Below are 22408 nucleotides of genomic sequence, written 5' to 3'. Positions count from 1 at the left end.
GGATAAATTTTTGAAATCTTTTCAATCTTGTTACATTTTATCAGCATTCATTATGAGCTTTGGAGAACAAAATCAGTTTTTTTTTTGTCCCATCTGAAAGTGCTCTGGGTGTACTGCAATCCATATGATCAGGCATCATTCCTGGTGGAGGTCAGAGCAGCCATACTGTGTATCGGGGATCTAAGCCAGGTCAGCTATCTACAAGGTAAGAACACTTTTGCTGTTCTATCAATCCAGCCCTTGAAATCAGTATTTATATTGGACTGTTGCTGGGTTTTATGTTCCAAACTAGGCTTCTGCAGCGATCACACATTCAGGACATACCACAATCATTAAGAATGCCAGGATGATCAGCTTTAGGGGAAGGATTAACTCCCTCCACTTATTTAATTGCTTAATGTGCTTAATGAGACAGGAACACTGTATGTAGTAGATGATTCCACAAAAACCTGAGGCCGGGAAAGCAGATCTGCCCGGGAATGAGGCAACCAGGGCGCTCTGCTCTGATGAACTGGACTCGGGGTTTGCGGCTCCAGGCAGATTTCCTTAGAGCCCTGCAGAAGCAGCTCCAGAGCCTACAAACAGTCCGGGGAGTTCCCAGGGAGTGAGGGACCCTCTTGGGCCTCACCCCTGTACATCATCAGCAAGATTGGACCAGGAGAGCCAGGGTGGAAGCTTGGCCCCGAGAGAAGGGGCCGGGACCATCTCAATGTAGGCCACTGCTCTCCTTTAGAGGCCAGACAGAGTGCAGGGGTTCAGGGGCAAGGGGTCGCGCCAGGGGTCCCAGGACTTTGTAAGGGGCCAGATGCAGGCAAGCAGCGAGGATGCTGCCCGCAGCGCCCCCGGCGGCCATCAGTGGTACAGCGGGGGCGGCGCCCAGCGGTACCTCTGACATCACACTGCTGCTTTGTTACATGGAATGTGCATCCACCTATATAACCTTGGACCTCAGCGCAGGGGCCTCAGAGACTTTCTGCGCTCTTTGCCTTCAACCATTGAGAAATGCTTGACGCTTGCGTGCCTAAACTTAAGAACTGGAGGCGTTGGATCCGGCCCTTAGTGCTGATCCTCTATCTGCTGGCCGTGGTCCTGACCATCCCCCTGGGTGTGTGGCACCTGCGGAAGCTGGAAGTCAGTATCCACACCAAGGTGTGGTTTATCCCCGGGATCTTTGTGCTGTTCACCATCCCCGTGACCTTCTGGGAGATTCTGCAGCACTTGGTGCACTACACGAGGCCCGAACTCCAGAAACCCATCATTAGGATCCTCTGCATGGTGCCCGTGTACAGCATAGACAGCTGGGTGGCTCTGAAGTGTCCGTCCATCGCCATCTACGTGGACACCATGCGGGAGTGTTACGAAGCGTATGTCCTCTACAACTTTATGAACTTCCTATTCAACTACTTGAAGAGCCAGTACCCCAACCTGGAAGCTATGATAGAAGGCAAAGAGAAGACGCAGCCCCCCATACCCTTCTGCTGCTGCCCGCCCTGCCCCGTGGGAGAGGTGTTGCTGTACCGGTGCAAGCTGGGAGTGCTGCAGTACATCGTGATCAGATTGATCACCACCTACGCTGCCGTGATCTGTGAGATATTCGAGGTGTACAGTGAAGGAATCTTCAACTTGAACAGAGCCTGGATGTACTTGGTCATCATCAACAACGTGTCCCAGTCCTTTGCCGTGTATAGCCTCCTGCTATTTTGTAAAGCCCTGAAAGAGGAGCTGAGGCCCATCCAGGCAATGGGAAAGTTCCTTTGTGTGAAGCTTGTCGTTTTTGTCACATTCTGGCAAGCAGTGTTGATTGCTTTGCTGGTGCAATTTGGTGTAATTTCCAAGAACTCCACCTGGGAGTGGCAGACAGAAGAGACAGTGGCCACGGGGCTGCAGGACTTCATCATCTGCATAGAAATGTTCATTGCCGCCATAGTGCACCACTACACCTTCTCTTATACCCCTTATATGGGAGAAGAAGAACGAGGAACATGTTGCTCTTTGTTCCTAGAAATATGGGATGTCTCTGACATCAAAAGTGACATTTCTAAGCAGGCGAAGAACATTAGCAAAACGTTAAGGGGGAATCCAAAAAGTAAAAGTGTTCCAATGGATGAAGATGAGCAATTCAACCTGTTGTCTTCATCACCAGACACTTCAGTCACTTCTTCCACATCACTGCCACACATTGATAGTCACCAAGAGCTTGAAGAAGTCCTGGTAGAATAGAATGTGCCTAGTACAGTTACATATACGTAAGTCATGTAAAATGACACAGAAGAACACATGGAAGAAGCTGAGACTTCAGAATCCATAAGCCATAATCCATAATCCAGTGCTGTACTTAATCCTTTTTATTTCTCTGTATTCCTCTTTCTTCCCTTCTTCATTTCCTCCTACCATACTCCCCTCTCCCTTTCTCCTTTTTCTTTTATTCTTTTTCCTCCGTCCCATCCTAGAGCAATGCAGAGGACCATCGCTTGGACAGCCAATCTATGGAGAAGACATCAGACATAAGGACGTTCGGTCCAGGTACAAGTTCCAGTTCTGCACAGACTCATTAGGCTCACCTTGACCTGCCTCCAGTGAGGCTCCCACAATCCCACAGGCAGAGAGGGAGTGTCCCAGTGTCTGCCCACAGGAACTGGGGAGGGGGGTGTTTTTTTCTTTCTTTTCCTCCTTCCTTCCTTCTCCCTCCCTCCCTCCCTCCCTCACCTCCTTGCCTCCTTCCCTCCTTCCTTCCCTCCCTTCCTCTCTCCCTTCCTCCCTCCCTCCGTCCCTCCCTCCCCTCCTCCTATCCTTCCTTTGTTCCTTCCTTCTTCCCTCCCTCCCTCCCTCCTTCCCTCCTTCCCTCCTTCCCTCCCTCCTTCCCTCCCCTCCTCCCTCCCTCCCTCCTTCCCTCCTTCCCTCCCTTCCTCCCTTCCTCCCTCCCTCTGTCCCCTCCTCCTATCCTTTGTTCCTTCCTTCTTCCCTCCCTCCCTCCCTCTCTCCCCTCCTTCCCTCCTTCCCTCCCTCCTTCCCTCCCTTCCTCCCTCCCTCCCTACGTCCCCTCCTCCTATCCTTCCTTTGTTCCTTCCTTCCCTCCCTCCTTCCCTCCTTCCCTGCATCCTTCCCTCCCTTCCTCCCACTCTCCCCTCCTTCCCTCCTTCCCTCCCTCCTGCCCTCCCTCCTTCCCTCCCTTCTTCCCTTCCTCCCTCCCTCACTTCCTTCCTTCTTTCCTCCCTCCCTCCCTCCCTCCCTCCCTCCCCTCCTATCCTTCCTTTGTTCCTTCCTTCCCTCCCTCCTTCCCTTCTTCCCTCCCTCCTTCCCTTCCGCCCTTCCTCCCTTCCTTCCTTCCTTCCTCCCTCCCTCCCTCCCTACCTCCCTCCCTCCCTCCCCTCCTTCTATCCTTCCTTTGTTCCTTCCTTCCCTCCCGCCTACCTCCCCCCTCCCTCCCTCCCTCCCTCCCTTCCTTCCTTCCTTCCTTCCTTCCTTCCTTTTTTCCTTCCTTCCTCCCTCTCTCCCTCCCCCCTTGCTCCCTCCCTCCCCTCCCTCTTATCCTTCCTTTGTTCCTTCCTTCCCTCCTTCCTTCCTCCCTCTGTCCCTCCCCCTCCCTCCCTCCCTCCCTCCCTCCTTCCCTCCTTCCTTCCTTTCATCCTTCCTTCCTTCCTTCCTCCCTCTCTCCCTCCCCCTTCCTCCTTCCCTTCCTTCCCTCCTTCTATCCTTCCTTTGTCCCTTCCCTTCCTCCCTCCCTCCTTCCTTCCACCCTTCCTTTCTTCCTCCCCTCTTTCCCTTTTCCTTCCTTTCTTCCTTCCTTCTTTCCTTCCTTCCTTCCTTCTTTCCTTCCTGCCTTCCTTCCCTCCTCCCTCCCTCCCTCCCTCCCTCCCTCCCTCCTTCCATCCTTCCTTCCTTCCTTCCTTCCTTCCTTCCTTCCTTCCTCCTTTCCCGCTTTTCGTCCTTCCTTTCTTTCTTCCCTTTCTCCTTCACTCCTTTCCCTCCTTCCCTCCCTTCCCTCCCTCCTCTCCCTCCCTCCCTCCTCCCACTCTTCCTTCCTGCCTTCCTTTTTCCTCCCTTCCTTTTTTCCTCCCCTCCCTCCCTCCCCTCTCCCTTCCCTCCCTCCCCTCTCCCCTCCCTCCCTCCCTCCCTTGCTTCCTTCCTTCCTTCCTTCCCTCCCTCCCTCCCTCCCTGTCTTCCTGTCTTCCTTCCTTTTTCCTTCCTTCCTTTTTCCTCCCTCCCTCCCTCCCTCCCTCCCTCCCTCACTCCTTTCCTTCATTCCTTCCTTCATTCCTTCCTTCCTTCCTTCCCTCCCTCCTCTTCCTCCTTCCTTCCTTCCTTCCTTCCTTCCCTCCTTCCCTTTTCCTTCCTTCTCCTTCATACCATCTTTCTTTTCTATTTCTTTCTCTTTTGTTTTGTTCCTTTATTTTTTCTTATTCCTCTGTCCCTTTCTCTCCTTCCCTCTTTTCCTAGTCCTTCCTTCAGCTTTCTCTTTTTCTTCCTTCCCCTCTTTTTTCTTTCTCCCTTTTCTTTTCTCTCTCTATACCTTCCTTCCTCTTTTATTAACTCTTCCTTCTTTCTCTTTCATTTCTTTCTTTACTTAGTTCCTTCATTCCTTCATTCCATCCTCGTTTCTTTTTCTTCCTTTTATTTTTCTTCCTTTCTTTCTTCACTCCTTTATTCCCTCCTTCCTCACTTCCTCCCCATTTCTTTTTCTTTCTTTTGTCTTTCTTTTATTCTATTTTATTTCTTCCTTTATTTCTCTACCTTCCTTTTTCTTCCATTCTTTATTCCCTCCTATCATACTCCCCTCTCCATTTACCCCCTTTTATTAATACGTTCGTTCTTTTTTCTTCCTTCCATCCTATTTCTTTCTCTCCCTCCCTTCCTTCAGTCCTGGAATCCTCCAATTTTCTTCTTCTTTCCTTCCTTCTGGCTTTTCCTTCCTTCCTTCCTTCCTTCCTTCCTTCCTTCCTTCCTTCCTCTTTCTCCTCTTCCTTCCATTCTTTCCTTTCTTACATTTCATAATTGCTTCTTTTGGTTTTTCTTTCCCTTATTTCTAACTTTCTTTCTTTCATTTCTTTCTTTCATTCTTCCTTATTCCCTTCTCTCCTTCAATTCTGTCTTCTTTCGGCCTTTCCTCCCTCCATTCTTTTCCTTCATTCTTTTTCACCAATTCTTTCTATCCTTTCTTTATCTTCTTTTCTCGGGGCTTACTCCACAGTCCCCGCTTAGGGAACACTCCTATTGGTGATTAGGGGACCACATAAATTGCCAGGGATCCAATCTGTGTTGGCTGTGTAGAAAACAAATGCCCTACTGTAATAATAGTACAGCAGGTGGGAAATTTTCCCTGAACAAGACCGACCTGGCTTAGATCTGCAGTATCCTGTATGGTGCCCCGAGAACTGCCAAGAGTAATTAGAGTGCCAGGAGTAACCCATGAGAATTGCCAGGTGTGACCCAAAGAGCTAAAGAATGGCAAATGCCATACCTGCTGTACTCTCGTTAGCAAGAAAGCGGTGGTGGGTTTGGGAGAATTGTATGAAATATTTGCACCTAAAACTCAGAAGATTGAAAGTTAGTTTCTTGTACAGAAAAAAATGGTTCCAGGTCCTTCCCTAGATGTCCAGGCCTCACCTTTACTTGTGAATGATAGCCATGTCCTGTCCATGACACTTTCTGGACCCCTGGACGACTTCCCTGTCCTGTCCCAAGCTGTCTACTTGCCCCCCACGAACAATGCCTGGGTCCCGTCCCTGTGTTGCTCTCTATCTCATCTAAACTTTCCTCTGTCTCCAGCACAGCTGCCCAGGCAGATTAGATCCTATGTTCTGTACCATCCAAAGGGCCTCACGGCTCAATCCCAGCAGTTCCTGTCATGCAGACCTTGCTTTCCTACTCTCTGGCCGTGTTCATGTGTGTGTGGGTGAGAGTCCTGTGCTCAGTGCCTTGTCACTACAGGGCACCTTGAGCCCTTCCTGGGTCTGAGCCCCATGTCTAGGAAAGAACTGATCCACGGAGAGAGGAGAGAGTCCAGAGAATGTGTGCTCAGAGACAGAGGGCGGGGGGGCTTCCTTTTATCTACTGCCGAGTCCCACCCCGAGCCATCCTATTCTACGTTCTGATTGCCTGGTCCATAGGCAGAGATTGAAAGTGACCTAGCAGTCTACACCTCAGCTTCTGCTGAAGCATTCCCCTAAATTATTAATTTATCCCCTAGAGCATTAACTCCTAATGTCAGGAGTGATTACCCTAAATTTATTTTAGGGATTGGGCCAAAGGCCCATCTTCTGAAATGACTTCCTGTTGACATGTGGGTGCTGGTCTTTCTTTGGACCCCTAGAATACAACTCCTGTTCCCTAACTGGAGCTGTGGTGAAGCTGTGGTTAGTTTCTATGATGGTGGTCGACTGATCATTGGGGTTTCAAGACTCTAGTGTGACAGACATGGTTAGACATGTGGCAACTAAAGCCCATTTCAGTAAAACCAAAGAACATTAGAGCAAATATTCTCATATGAAGAAATAGAAAGTATAAAGTACTCCCTTGCCCCTATAGAAAGACATAGAACTATTTCCAAGAGACGAAAACAATTATTAACCTTGAAAATATATATATCTATTTTGTAGATGCTGTGCTTCAAACTTCTTGTCCCTGTGGTTTGCAGTGTTGTAATCTAGAGCAACTATTTCTGGGACCTAGGACTTGGTGGGTAGTCCTGTAACCAGTGCTTGTTATTATTATGGACAGGGTCTCTGCAGAAGTTTCTCCTATTTGGACATTAACTTTTCCAGTGCCCGTCCTGATGGCAGAAATGACATATCCCTTTTGAGTTTCTGTTGAAGTCCTCACATGCAAAACCACTCTTGGGCTCTATTTCTTCCTGTGCCCTCTTGTTCTCTGTTGCAATAGATTGCCAAAGCCCCTTTCAATAGTTCTCCAAGGACAACCTCCAGACCCACACCTATCTTCTGAAACTTTCTCCGTGTATCTGGGGCAGCCTGCATAAACATTTTTTCCATAAGATTAATTCACCTTGCATAGGATCAGGATTTAGGTAGTGTATTTTCTAATTGCCTCCCTGACACTCTAAAAATATTGTGGGTGTTTTCTCTGGTTCCTGCTCAATAATGATCAACAAAGCATAATTAAGGGGTCAGTCTCTGCTTCTTGTTATTTTCTCTACTCTGTAACTCACAGTGTCTAGGCACCAAGCAGCAGTTGGCTGGTTGTAATTCCATCCTGAGTCTACATGAGAGACTGCCACTGCCCTGTGGAACATATATTATTTATCAAAGGATTCTGAATTCTCCAGAAATGATTATATGACTCAGATAAGTACATAATCAAGTTATGTACTTTTGTACAGTACTCTTTTGTTTGTTTTTAAGTTTTGATATAAGATGAGTATTATAACTTTCCATGCCATTTCACACACTTGCAGAAAGCCCTGGAACTTCATTATGTACTTCTCAGGGTCATTCGAGAATCTCCCTAGATCTGGCTTTATCTGGCCTATAACTTTCAAGGAGAAAGGCACATGGATCCTGGATATTTCCTGCATCCCTGGGGAGCCTCCTGAAGTGGGCACAAAGCCATAAATCCTAAGTCTCCTGCTTTCCCGATGGTCAACAGATCCATTTGTGGGTATGGATAAGGGAGAAACAACTCTGGGGCTATGAGCACTGCAGGAAGAGGGCTCTTAGGGGTTGTCCATTGTTCTAGTCTCATGGCATTTGGCAAGAAAAGAGGGTTCCAATTTACAATTCCAACAAAGTCCAGGTTTTTCTCATAAAGCATAAAGCAGGTGAACATAAGGTGAACAATGTGCTTATCCATATTTTTACAAAACTAATAGAGTTCCCAGACAGCACTATGGTTTATACTTCCTTGTGCTGGCCATACTTGACCTCCCAAATTGTTTGTGGCCAGACTTGGTACAGAAGTGGCTGAGTCCTTCCTTATGGAGAAACTTCAAATCAAACTTTCCCCAGTTGTTCATAGGACATCCCGATCATGTGTCATCTGGAACCATTTGGTGGTTTCTCCATCTGAAAACATACAAGTAGAAGAAATATTTCGGTGGCTGCTGTGTCACCATCCAGTGAACTACACAAGCCTGAGGATATAGCCTTCCTGAGTTCCTCAAGTCAGTCTAGGAGACATTTTCTTGTACTGCCTTAAGTCTCTTTGCTCACTTTTCAGTGCTCTCTGGTTTCATATTGGCTAGGCCTAGAACTCACAGCTTGCATTAGAAGCTTTTTCCTTATATCAAAGGTAAGCTGTCTGATAACTGTACATACACAGGAGCAAATTATCCAAATGACAATACCTTCCTTCCCTCACCAGACTCAGCATCCTTAATGTCTGATGGTGAGTACCCATGAATGAGGCGTGTCTGTGCCTACTGGCAGCATAGACTGCCCTGGACATTCAGAGAAAGTTTCAAATATTAGGCTTGGTTTCAAGGGTTAGCCTTGGAGAACTACTGAAAGTGAGATAGAAAGTCGATTGAAGTAGGGAACAGAGGACACAGGAAAGAATCGAGCCCGAACTGCTGTTGCATTTGAGAACTTTAAAACCAGCTCCAAAGGGAGATGTTATTGCTGCCTCAGGAAGGGCATTGGAAAAATAAATGTCCAAATAGACAGAGAAAACTTCTGCAGAAACCCATTTCCATGATAATAATAGTCACTGATTAGAAGACTACCCACTAAAACACAGGTCACAGAAATAATTATTTTAGATTCCAACACAAACTACAAGGACAAGAACTATGAAGCACATAATCTAGAAGATGCAAAATATCTCTTCAAGGCTAATAGTTAAATGTGTTCTTCACTTGTAAATGGTTCTATATGTTTCTATGGGTGTTAAGGGATGTTTTTATATTTTCTGTTTCTTCATATGGGAATATTCTCTCCAAAGTTCCCTGGTCTTAGTGAAATAATTTTTAGTTGTCACAGATCTGAGCATGTCTGTCTCTCGAGTCTTGGAGCCCCACTAATTATCTGACCAGCCATCAGGGACACTGGCTCCTACCCCACTGTTCCAGTTAGGGAACAAGTGTGGCACCTAGGAGTCCCAAGCAAAACGAGCGTCCACATGCCGACAGGAAGGAGTTTTAGAAGACAGGCCTTTGCCACACTCCCTAAAAGAATCTAAGGTAACCACTACTCAGGGGGGGAAAGACACAGCAGGAGCTGAGGTGTAGAGTCCCAGGAACAGGGAGCCAATCTCAGCCCATGGAACAGGGAGCCAATCTGAACACAGAATTGGAATGCTGAGGGTAGGATTTGGCAGCAGATTAAAGGAAGTCCCGAGTTGGGGTGCTCTCTCTATCTGTCTGTCTCTATCTCTCTTTCTCTGTCTTTCTCTGTCTATATCTCTGTCTCTGTCTCTGTCTCTGACTGTCTCTCTGTCTCTCTCTCTGAGAACATGCATTCTGGATACTGTCCTCCCAATAGATCAGGTAGTGTGGTGTACCCTGACACGAGGCACAGTATCACTCGTGCCCAGATTCTGGCAGTTAGAGGCAAGGCTCTGATGCTCAGGATAGCTCAGGTACAGGCAGGGCTCAGACATCCAGATAGTTACAAGGTACTGAGCACAGGACTCTCACCAGCAGACAGATGGCCCTGGCCAGAGAGTAGCAAAACCAGGACTAAAAGACAAACTGCTGGGGCACAGCTGGCAGGTCCAGTGATGGTGCGAAAAACCTAGGGATCTTGTCCCCGTGGGTCGCGGTGGCACCATGTGAGGATAGAGAGCAGCTCCTGCTGCTCGACTATCAATTGGTTCCTTTGCCAAATGCAGCATCTCTTTGGCCCATCTCAGTTTTGAGGGGATACCTCAGTGCTCAGGAGTTACTCCTGGATCTGCCCTCATTACTTACTTCTGGCGATGATCAGGGAACCTTACAGGATGCTGAGGATTAAACCCGGGTTGGCTGTGGTAAAGTAAATACCCTACCTCCTATACTATCGCTCAGTCCTTTCCTCCGTCCACTTCTTGATAAGGTCTTTGGATATTTTTCTTTGATCTTTTTAAGTAGTTTAAATATCCTGGAGATCAACCCTTTATGATGTGTTGAATGCAAGATTTTTTCACATTTCGTTGGCTGTCTTTTAGTTTCAGCCTTTCATTTTTCCATGCAGAAACATTTTAATATAGTCCCATTTGTTTATTTTTAATTCTGTTTCCTTTGCCAATCATATCATTGAAGACATCTTTGAGGTTGAAATCTCAGACTATTCTGCCTATATTTTCCTAAATGTACTTTAGTTTCCAGTTAGATCTCAAGATCTTTTATTCACTTTGATTTGACTTTTGGATGTGGATCCAGCTTTAATGTTCTACCTGTGGTTATCCAATTTTCTCAGCAACATTTCTTGAAGAGGCTATCTTTACTCCTTTTCATGTTCTCACCTCCTTTTATCAACGTTATGTCTATAAACATTTTTTACCTTGAGTATTCAATTCTTAACATTGATCATAAAACCAAACTTTATTCCAGTACCTTGCAGTACCTTTATTCCAGTAACTTGAATAAAACCTAATTTTAGGCCAGTACCCTGCAGTTTTGATCTGTATAGTTTTATAAATATAGTTTCAAATTATAGGTACTGAGATACCTACAAATCTCTTCTTTTTCAGTATGGATTTGACTTTTTGTGGTTTCTTGTGATTCCGTACAAACTATATTGCTGACTTTTCTAGGTCTTTGCAGAATGTCATCTGAATTTGGATGGGAATTATGTTGAATATATGAGCTAAGGTAGATTAATAATTTTAATAAATTTAGTCTTTCTGTCTGTAATTGTGCATGGAATTGTTTTTTATTTCCTAAGGTCTTCTATGTCTTTATTAAGTGGTTGAAAGTTTTCATGATGTAGATCTACATCTTTTGTTAGGTTTAATCAGAGATACTTGATATTTTGGAAACTGATATATTTATTTTGAATTTAAATGGGATAGACTCCTTGGTGGCTTACTCCTCTCATTCACTGATTTGTATATAAGAATGACTCCAATGTTTGTGCATTGGGTTTTTTACAGCGAGTTTTACTGTATTGATTTATTAATTTTAGTAGCATTTGGTTGACTCTTTAGGGTCTTCTAAATATACTATCACGTCATGATCAAATAGTAATGATTGGACTTCTTTCACAATTTTGATCCCTTGATTCATTTTTCTTGCCTTGTTGCTGTAGCCAGGACTTTTAATAAAATATTGAATAAAGGTGGAGGATGAAAGGATAGTGGACATCCTTGTACCTTATCTGAGAAGAAATATTTTGCATTTTTTATTATTAAGAATGATACTGGCTGTTGGGCTGGATGGATAACACAGTGAGTAAGGTGCTTGTCTTGCATGTGGCTGACCCGGGTTTAATCCCTAGCATTCAATATGGTCCCTGAATCAGTCAGGAGAGTGACTCCTGAGTTTGGTGAGAAAACTGAAGGGTGTTATCAAAAATCATGAAAATAAAATAAAAACAATTAAAAAAACAAAGATCTTGGCCTTGGGCTTGTTACAGATGGTCATTACTGCCTTGAAAAGGGTTTCTTCCACCCCTATTTTAATAAAGTTCTTTTGTTCAACATGAATGGATTCTGAAACTTGTCAGAAGTTATCTCTGCATTCACCAATATGATCTATGATTCTTTTCTTCCATATTAGTAAAAACCTTCTTTGAAAGTCAGATAGAACTTTCCAGTAACCCCATTGGACCTGGAATGTTGTTCTTGATGAGACTACTTAGTCATGATTGGTCTATTAATAAACACTACATCCTTCTCATTCAGATTTTTAAAATGATATAATTCTAAGAGGGCTGGAGTGATAGCTCAGCGGGTAGGGTGTTTGCCTTGCACGCAGCCAACCAGGCCGACCTGGGTTCAATTCTTCTGCCCCTCTTGGAGAGCCTGGCAAGCTACCAAGAGTATCTCACCTGCATGGCAAAGCCTGGCAAGATACCCATGATGCATTCGATATGCCAAACACAGTAACAATAAGTCTCACAATGGAGACGTTACTGGGCCCGCTCGAGCAAATCAATTTACGATAGGAGGACAGACAGTGCTGATTCTAAGAATCTGTTCATTTCTTCCAGATTCTTCAACTTAATATCATAAAGTTTTTCATTGTGACCTCTTACATACTGAAATTCCAAGGGATCTGTTGTAATCTACACTTTTGGTCTCTGATTTATTTTATTTGAACATTTTTTTTCTTTTCTCTTGATTGTGAGTGTAGTGAAAGGTTTGTCTCTCTTGCTTATCATTTGAGGAAGCAGCTGCTAGTTTTATTGATTCTTTGAATTTCTTTTGTGCTTTCTATATTATTGATTTCCTCTCTTGACTTAAATTTTATCCTTTCACTCTTTGTATCTTATTTGTGGGCTGGAGCGATAGTACAGCGGGCAGGGTGTTTGCCTTGCACGTGGCTGACCTGGAATCACTTCCTCCGTCCCTCTTTGAGAGCCAGACAAGCTACCGAGAGTATCCCGCCCACACGGCAGAGCCTGGAGAGCTCCCCATGGCGTATTCGGTATGCCAAGCACAGTAACAACAAGTCTCACAATGGAGACGTTACTGGTGCCCGCTCGAGCAAATAGATGAACAATGGTAGGACAGTGCTACAGTGCTATTTTATTTGTAGTTCCTTCTCCAGATTTTGAGACATGTATTTAGGTTGTTGATTTGAAATTTTGGGTGTGTAGGGACACCTGGTCCTGTTCCCCAAACTACAGGCTTCAGGCCAATTTGTTTTCATTTTCCCAACCCCTTAGTTTCCTTGTCAGTTGCTTCCTTAAGCCTGTTCCAAAGAAGAGCCATTATCCAGTTATAATTCATGTGGGCCCTGACACACTCCCTTGTAGAAGTCAGGCTAGTATAGAGCTTGTCTCAGGGCCATCCAAGGAGGTATTAGGATTTAAGACCAATGTAAGGCAACTCAAGCTTAAAATAAGTGAATGTGATGAGTGCCCATGTTCTTTAATCAGAGTCCACCTGCATTGCTAGTATTTTAGAATTAATCCACTCACACATTGATTTATAGAAAAAGCATAGCTTTATAAGTATTCCTTGTCCAACACAACAAGAAATTGACATGAGCAAAACACACAAAAGGCATTAAGGAAAGATACAAGCAAATATCTCACTAACATCCTGATGTGTAATACTCAGGTAATTAAATGAAAGAACACAATGTTTCTAAATTCATTTCAAACAAACATATGGTATGATCATGCACCAAATTATTTAATTTTATGCTCATCTTCAATATTTTGTTACACGCATAACAACTCTATTTTTCCTTTTCTTTGACTTTCTCTTTTTCTCTTCTTTACTTCAGTTAAAGGTTGGGAGTGAGGAAGCTGAGGTCTTGTGCCTGGCTCTGTGCTCAGGGATCCTGGCAGGACTCAGGGGACCATATAGGGATCAAACTGGTCTGTCACATGCAAGGCAAACACTCTATTTGCTGTAATATCGCTTGGGCCTCCTCTATATCTTTTAAGCTTTAAAATTGTGTAAAAACATTCTATTTGATGTAATATTTAGCTTAACCACATTTTCCCCATCTGCAGTACACAGTTTAGATAATGTTAGACACTGTTCATATTTATATCTTTAAAACAGTGCTTGAAAATTAACACAATTTTATGAAAGGGGACAATATTTAAAATCAGTTATATCTACCTTAGTTTGAAGTCAAATATTTCTTCTAGCTTTCTATTTTTCCTCCTTTTTATTAAAGGCCATTTTCCCACGAGACAATAACTTCTACTACAGTATTTAAAATCTTAAGTTCCCTTTACCCTAAGACATATTTTGTTTTCCTAAAATTCCCTATTCATAAAGCACTCAGAACTGTTCTTAAAAATATCATACTATCAAACCATCACCTGAGATGGTGATGTCTTCATAATCCCAGCTCTCAGTTTTGCAAAGAGGGATGGGGAGCTAACTGTCATCAGATTGTGCTCCTTTTTCTTTCTTCATTTTATTTCTTCAGGGGAACCTTTCTATGAAGAGCCCAAGTTGTGGTCTCACGTAGTAACAGAAAAGCATGGACACGTGGATTCTCATCCTATCACAGTTCTGAGTTAAAATACTGGAGACATTCGCAAACTTGGTTTAAGAGCCATCATTTCACAGCTTCTAACACATGCATAGACTAGACAATATTGGTACACTGAAAATTACAAAACTTTCAAGTGTAACAAAACCCAAACACAAACACATTATTCTATAAATAGCCAAAATCTTTAGAATACTTAACAGTTAACTATTACATACTACACTTTAGCTCCAGCAAAACTTTGCTACTGGGGCTGGAGCAATAGCACAGCGGGTAGGGCCTTTGCCTTGCACACGGCCGACCCGGGTTCGATTCCCAGCATCCCATATGGTCCCCTGAGCACCGCCAGGAGTAACACCTGAGTGCAGAGCCAGGAGTAACCCCTGTGCATCGCCAGGTGTGACCCAAAAAGAAAAAAAAAAACAAAAACAACTTTGCTCCTGTTATAAATTAACCTAGTTTTATTTTGCATCCTTAAAACCACAATTTCTAGGAAACAGATATTAAAGAGTTTTAAAAACTCACATATATTATCATATATCAAGAATTATTTAATTTAATCATATATTAAGCACTATAAAAATTTTATATTTATACTTAAGACTTAGGTCATGACTGTGTTTCAGACCAGGTGTCAAAACTACCATATAAGATGATTTGTGTTAATGAAATGCATTTTCATGTTCTATGCAAAATAATTAGCAGTATAGCCTAAAAATTCTTATTAGGGCTCTCTGGCTTTGCAGAATCCAATAAAAAATTCAGAAACAAACAAAAAATTCTTCTTATAACTGTATCCCATTTTTTAAAACTTAATCCTTCATTTTAGAAATCACCCAAAGTCACAGGGTAACCTAGCAGTTTGAAGTTTAAAACGGCCCCATTTCTCTTCCCTTTCATCTGTAATCCATAGTGAAGAAACAATAAATTCCTGAGCTGGAGACTTCCTCCAGTCTCTTCAGGAGCATCGAGGAATGGAGCTATTGCTAAGGTTACCAAATCAGCCTAACAATTTAAACTTACCAAAAATCTCAGAGATCAAATATTGCTAGGTATGTTAAATTATTGGCTTTTGTGAAGTTTTTTATTGAATCACTATGAGATACAGAGTTACAAAGCTTTCATGACCAGGTTTTCAGGCATACAATGTTCCAAAACCCACCCCTCCACCAGTGTCCATTTCCCACCACAAATGACCCGGGGAAAACTCCTGCCACTGCCCCTCCCCTAGCCTGCCTTTATGGCAGGCGCTTTCCTTCTCTCTCTCTTAATTTTGTAGTCAAATACTTAATTTAAATTATGTAGCACATAATAACTATTTGAGCCAGAGCGATAGCATAGCCGGTAGGGCGTTTGCCTGTACATGGCCAACCTGAGTTTGATTCTTCCACCCCTCTCAGAGAGCCCGGCAAACTACCAAGAGTATTCTGCCCGCATGGCAAAGCCTAGCAAGCTACCCATGATGTATTCGATATGCAAAAAAAAAAAAAAAACCCATAACAACAAGTCTCACAATGGAGATGTTACTGGTGCCCGCTCAAGAAAATTGATGAACACGATGAACAACGGGAGGACAGAGTTAAAGTGACAGTGCTATAATAATTATTTAATAATATAACTTATAAATTATTGTATTATATAACTAACTACAAGTTATATACTAAACTTTATAGTCATATAATTAAAATAGTAAAGATCTTTTTTAAACGACAATGTCTTCCAAATGGATCTTAATTTATAAAAAAGCAAATATCATGAAATGTTTTATTATTCCATTCTATTCATGGAATGATTATTCCTGAGCACTTCCCTTGCTTCCTATCCAAAATTTTCCTTAGAGTCTAGTTCTGGGAAGCCTTGTTCCACAAAAGTTATCACAAAACAATACCTACTTATTAATTTCAACATCATAATTGTAAAACTTTCAAGACAATTTTAAGTCAATTACTTTAACATACATACTAACAATTTAATTAAAAATGGTGATTACAATTAATTATCTTGATTTATTAAATTTGTTCTTTAATGAAACTGCAAGGAAAGACAACTTCCAGGCTGCTCCCATATTAAAGTGGCCTCTTCCAGTTAGTATCAGGGCTAACTCTTCACAAGTAAACCATAAGTTCTCCAGGGTATGGCTGGCTTGCTCTCCTTTCAACTTCACTAAGTAGCTGGGTGGAGTCCTTAGTCTAGTCATCCTAGAATCATTAAAAATATCTCAAAAACCAGATAGTTCTAAATATTGGTACATGTGACTTCACAACTGAACTCCAGCTTGTCCTAAAGGCCTTTAATTTTTATTTTAACCTGGCTTTAACGTTCCAGTATTTCAAATACATACAGATACAGTGACTAGAAAGATAGTCTCTCTCTCTCTCTCTCTCTCTCTCTCTCTCTCGCTCTCTTGCTCTCTCTCACACGCACGCACACAAACAGATTTGAGAGGCACTTAAATTTTTTTTTTTGCATTGAATCACCATGAGATACACAGTTACAAAGTTTTTCATGATTGGGTTTCAGTCATACAATGTTCCAACACCCATTTCTTCAGCAGTATGCCAGTATGCATGTTCTCCATGTGTCTTCCTTCCCCCCATCTGTCTGCCTCTATGGCAGACCTCTCTCTCTCTCTCTCTTTCTTTCTTCTTTCTTTCTTTCTTTCTTTCTTTCTTTCTTTCTTTCTTTCTTGAACACCCCCCCTCAGTTCCTGTGGGCAGACACTGGGACACTCCCTCTCTGCCTGTGGGAATGTGGGAGCCTCACTGGAGGCAGGTCAAGGTGAGCCTAATGAGTCTGTGCAGAACTGGAACTTGTACCTGGACCGACCGTCCTTATGTCTGATGTCTTCTCCATAGATTGGCTGTCCAACCCATGGTCCTCTGCATTGCTCTAGGATGGGAGGAAGGAAAAAGGAAAAAATAAAAGAAAAAGAGGAGAAAGGGAAAGGGGAGCACGGTAGGAGGAAATGAAGGAGGGAAGAAAGGAAGATAGAGAAATAAAGGAAGAAAGAAAAAGCATAAAGAAGTGCAGCACTGGATTATGGATTCCGAAGTTTCGACTTTTATGTGATGTTCTTTGTAATTTTAAAGGTCTTCAGGTACCTCTAACTGTACTGAGCACATTCTGTGCCATCAGTGTGTCTCCAAGCTCGTGGTAATTACCAGTATGTGGTTGTGAAGTGGAAAAAGTAACGTTTTGAGGAACAAAGAGTTGCACACTCGTAATTCTTGATCTCCCATATAAGGTGTAGTGGTGGACTATGGCAGCAATGAACATTTCTATGCAGAATGTTTCTGTCTCTGCTGTCTGAAATCACATGAAGTTTTTACCAACAAAGCAATCACCACTGTTTTCCAGAAGATAATGAGCTTCACATGAAAGAACATCCCCATTTGCTAGATGGGCTCAGATCCTCCTTTGGTGTTTAATAAAATATCAGGAGTCTATACATGGCAAAGAACGGGGGCACGTTGATGATGACCAAATGAACGCAAGCTCTCTGCAAGCTGAATGTTCCTTCACATAGATGTTGCACGTCTCACAGATCTCAGCGGTGGTGGCCAGTCTGATCGTGACATACACACAGCCTGCAGCACAACCCTCTTGCAGCAGGGCAGCAGAATTTCTCCCATGGAGCAAAGAAGGCAGCAGAAGAAGGGAAGTGAGGACTTGTGCTTCTCTTTACCTTTCCACATGACTTCCATGTTGAAAACAGCTCTTCAGGAAGTTGACTAGGAAGCTCGTGAATTTGTAGAGGACATAGGCCTCCTATCACTACCATAAGGTGTCCATGTATTTGGTGATACTTCAGAGACACCCAGCTGTGTGACATGTGGGTGTAACATGGGCAACATCCTGATGATGGGCCTCTGGAACTTAGGCTTCGTGTAGGGCACCAAGTGCTGCAAGTTCCCCCTAGGGACATGAGGATGGTGACCATACAAGGATCCCCAAAATGAACCACGCTTTGACTTCCAGAGTCTGCAGCTGCCACACACAGGGACATGGCCACGACTATGGGCCATGAGAGGGTCAGCACTGCAGCTTTAGGCTGCATTCAGTTGCCTCCAGTTGTTTTTTTTTTTCATTTGTTTTGCGGCCACACCCTGCAGTGCCCTGGGTTTACCCTGGTTCTGCATTTTAGAGGTCTCTCCTGGAGGCCTCAGAGACATCTGGGGTCTCAAGGATTGAGCTCGGGTTGGTCTTGTGCAGGAATCTGGCCTTTGCCAGTAGTTCCTGCACATGCACACACGCGCTAAGCATCCTTTTGCTATTATGCACCTCTTTGGAGCGAGGGTAGAGCGCAGACAGCAATATCGGTCAGGCAAGACCATTGATTGAATATGATGTGGTCAATTTCATTGTGGAATCATCCACTGGGAGACTCCCATATCCAACGTTTAGATTTGGCCTTCTGTAGTTTTGAGTTACCATAGATGGTCTTGGTCGACATGATGAACTCGGACACTCTCTCACCCTGTTCGTTCCATTCTAGGCCATGGGTCCTGATGTGGAGTTCTTAGGCTGATCTTCTCGGTCCTATCTTGGTATTAAAATCACTGACAATGATCTTGTAGAAGGTGTGGTCTTCTTTATAGAACTTCTCCAGCCACACCTATTTAAGCGTAATTGTCCGATTCGGATTATTAGGCATTCAAATGAATCAACGTTTATGGCCAAGTTTGTGTTGACAAGGAAACCGACACCACCGACGCCTCTTTTGTCACGTGTTCCGAAGAACAGCTCTTCCCCAGTGTCAAAAATGGCATGATGTGATTGATGCCTTCTCGTCTCGGTCAGACCAATGATATTGTACTTGATTTTTCGCGCCTGCACCATCAGGTCCTCGATGGATGCATCCTGAGCCAGCATACGTGCACTGAAAGTACAGACAGTCATTTTTGTCCTTCTTCGTTTTGGCAGCCTATTTTGGCCCTGAGATTTTATCAGCCCAGCCTCTTCTTCCTCATCCTTTGATATGTGCCAGTTTTGTAGTGTAAAGTGCTATCTCATTGTTTTGATTTTCATTCCCATGATAATTACTTATGTATAGCATTTTTTCATATGGCTTTTGATCATTTGTATGTCTTTGAAGAAGTTTCGGTTTATCTCTTCTCTCCATTTTTTTATGGGGTTGGATTTTTCCCATGGTTCTATCAGTGCTTATATGCATCTTGGATATTAACAATTTATCAAATAAATGATGGTCAATTATCTTCCAATTTGGGGGGAATCTTTTTGTTTTTGTAACAGTTTTCATTGAGATAAGTTGTTTTGATATTGTCCTGTTTATCTGTGATTCCGTTTGCTTGGCCAGTGGCAGTTGGCTCCTTAAAGATGCCTCTAGCTTTAAGTGTCCGTAAGTGTTCTTCTGCCTATGTTTTTTTGGGTATTGAGATACTTAACCATTTTGATTTGACTTTTGTACATGGTATTAGAAAAGGTTCTGATTTCTTTCTTTTTTTTTTGCATTGACCAACTAGTTTTCCCAGCACCATTTGTGGAAGAAGTTCTCATGCTCCACCTCGGATGTTTTGCTTATTTACTCAAGATTAGCTGTCCATATACCTGAGGATCTGTTCCTGGGTTTTCAGTTCTATTTCACTGGTCTTAAAGTCTGTTTATTATTTTACATACCAAGGTCTGTGGTATTATTCTAATACCACACTGCTTTAATTACTACAGCTTTGCAGTATAGTTGAGATTGGGCAGAGTGATTCCTCCAGTTCTCTTTTTCCCTAGGATTGCTTTGGCTATTTTGGGTGGGGATTTGTCAGCCCATATAAATGGCAGGAAATACAAGGGGCATTTTTTATAAAGAAGTGAATCTCTATAATGATTTGTTGAATCATACAATTTCATTGAATCTGTATAATGCTTTGGAGGATTATTGCCATCTTGGTTATGTTAATCCTTCTAGTCTATGAACAGATTGTATTCTCACTGGTGTGAGGTGGTATGTGTCCTTGTTGTCTTGATTTGGATTTCTCTGATAAGTGATGCTGAGCATTTTTTCATTTGCCTACTGCTCATCCACCTATCTTCCTCTGAGAGGTGTCTGTCTATTCACTAGCCTTCTGCTTTATGATTCAATTCTCTTGTTTCTAGGAGGGTTTTTTTTTAGGTAAAGTGTTCAGAGCTTTTAAGTACAGTATCACCAACTACAAAACCAAGATGACTGCCCTCCGACATCATGATGGATCTATCACATCTTCCAGAAGGGCAATGGATAAGATTATTCATGACTTCTACTCAGATCTCTTTAATAGCCACATCCACTTGCCGACATACCACATACCACATGATGGATTGTCGTTCCCAATGTTCTCCCTTCCGAAATCCAACATGCCATCTCATCGGTAAAGAAACAAAAAGCACCTGGCCCAGACAAGATCAGACCTGAACACCTGAAGAACTTACCATCAGTACTCATCAATACATTGGCTCGACTCTTCACATGCTACCTGTCTGAATGCAAGGTTCCATCCCAATGGAAAACCAGCAGGACTGTACTACTATACAAGAAAGGAGACATCAACGACATTGGCACCTATCGTCCAATCTGCCTATTGTCTGTCATCTACAAACTATTCACTCGAGTCATCCTGAATAGGATTAGCAGAACACTAGATGATGGACAACCATGTGAACAAGCTGGATTCCGAAAAGGATTCAGTACCATCGACCATATCCACACAATAACCAAGCTCATTGAGGTATCTCGGGAGTTCAAGATGCCTCTCTCTCTAACGTTCATTGATTTAAAGAAGGCCTTTGATTCTGTTGAGACGGAGGCGGTCATGGAAGCCCTAGCCAATCAGGGCGTACAAACTCAATACATCAGGATCCTTCATGAGCTCTATTGCGGATTCACTACCAAGATCTCACCATTCTACAAAGAAGTAATCATCCATATCAAGAGAGGGGTTCGGCAGGGTGATACCATTTCACCAAAACTCTTCAGTGCCACCCTCCAGAACATCATGCGACGACTGGAATGGGAAAACATGGGAGTGAAGATAGATGGTCGGCAACTACACCACCTCCGCTTTGCTGATGACATCGTTCTAATAACACCAAACATCAGCCAAGTGGCACAAATGCTGAACGACTTTGACCGTGAATGTGGAAAGGTCGGACTACAGCTGAATCTTACGAAGACAATGTTTATGAGAAACAGCCTTGTTCCTGACGCTCCATTCGCTCTCAACGGAACCACCATCTCCGAATGCAACAGTTATATATACCTAGGTCGAGAAATCAACATGACGAATGACCTGGCACCTGAGTTACGCAGGAGGAAGAGAGCAGCTTGGAATGCCTTCAAGAGCATTGAAGAAATAACTAAAAGGACAAAGAACCTCCAGCTACGAGCACATCTCTTTGATTCCACTATTCTTCCTGCATTAACATATGCCTCAGAGACCTGGACCCTACGAAAACAGGATGAGAACGCTATTCGGGTCTCTCAAAGAGGAATCAAAAGAACTATGCTTGGAATATCACGATTCACTCAAATGAGAGATAGAATCCGGAATTCTGATCTTCGTCAATGCTCAAGAATCAGGGACGCTGTCTCATTTGCCAAGACATCAAAAATCAGATGGGCTGGACACGTAATGAGATTTACAGACAACCGCTGGACTAGAGCCATTACTGATTGGATTCCACGGGACATCAAAAGATCACGTGGACGCCCACCTATAAGATGGTCAGACTTCTTCGTCAAGACCCTAAATGATCGGTTTGATGCTCTGCATGTTCCTAGAACGAACAGATACCATTGGGCTACGCTAGCACGCAACCGGGATGAATTGAGACGTTACTTGCACCCGCTCGAATAAATCGATGAATAACGGGGATTAAGAGATTAAGTGAAGTGATCATGTAATTTGCAAATCAAGAGAGCTTGACTTTTTACCTGGTTACCTTAATATCTTCTTGCGTGATTACTATGGCATGGACTTCCCGTACAATATTGAATAGAAATTGTGAGAAAGCCCATCCTTTTCTTGTGCCTCATCTGAAAGGGAAGGCTTTTAGTTTTCCTCCATGCAGTACTATGCTTTCTACGGATTTGTGTTAAATGGTTTTAACTATATTGAGGGAAATTTCTCCAACTCAATTTTTTTATTGAGAGTTTTTAATCATTAATGGATGTTGGATTTTGTCAAATGTGTTCCCTGCACCTATTGATAGGTTCATATAATCTTTATTTTTCAGGGCTATTGGTTTGTAGTTTTCCTTTTTTGTGCTGTCTCTGACTGCTTTTGGTATTAGGGTGATTGTTGGTTGCCCTGTGGAAACAAAAGAGCAGGATTTTGCTGCTGGACAGGATGGGAGATCTAAGAGAGC

At 43.2% G+C, this 22408-nt stretch overlaps 1 protein-coding gene across 1 annotated transcript; it reads left to right on the top strand.

Annotated features, from left to right (window-relative positions):
• The first annotated feature begins 1002 nt into the window (after nucleotides 1–1002).
• Nucleotides 1003–2220, top strand: LOC130031209 (transmembrane protein 184C-like). The gene has a single exon (XM_056122475.1). It carries the CDS (start codon nucleotides 1003–1005, stop codon nucleotides 2218–2220), a length of 1218 nt encoding a protein of 405 aa, XP_055978450.1.
• The last annotated feature ends 20188 nt before the right edge of the window (nucleotides 2221–22408 follow it).

Source organism: Sorex fumeus, unplaced genomic scaffold (assembly GCF_029834395.1).
Source record: "Sorex fumeus unplaced genomic scaffold, SorFum_2.1 ptg000046l, whole genome shotgun sequence".
In the NCBI taxonomy this organism is placed as follows: Eukaryota; Metazoa; Chordata; class Mammalia; order Eulipotyphla; family Soricidae; genus Sorex; species Sorex fumeus.
The sequence above is the reverse complement of the archived record's forward strand: the minus strand, read 5'-3'. Positions and strand labels throughout refer to the sequence as shown.

Bases quoted from the DNA above. Each gene is read 5' to 3' on its own strand.
- LOC130031209 (XM_056122475.1), top strand. From the start codon at position 1,003: ATGCTTGACGCTTGCGTGCCTAAACTTAAGAACTGGAGGCGTTGGATC.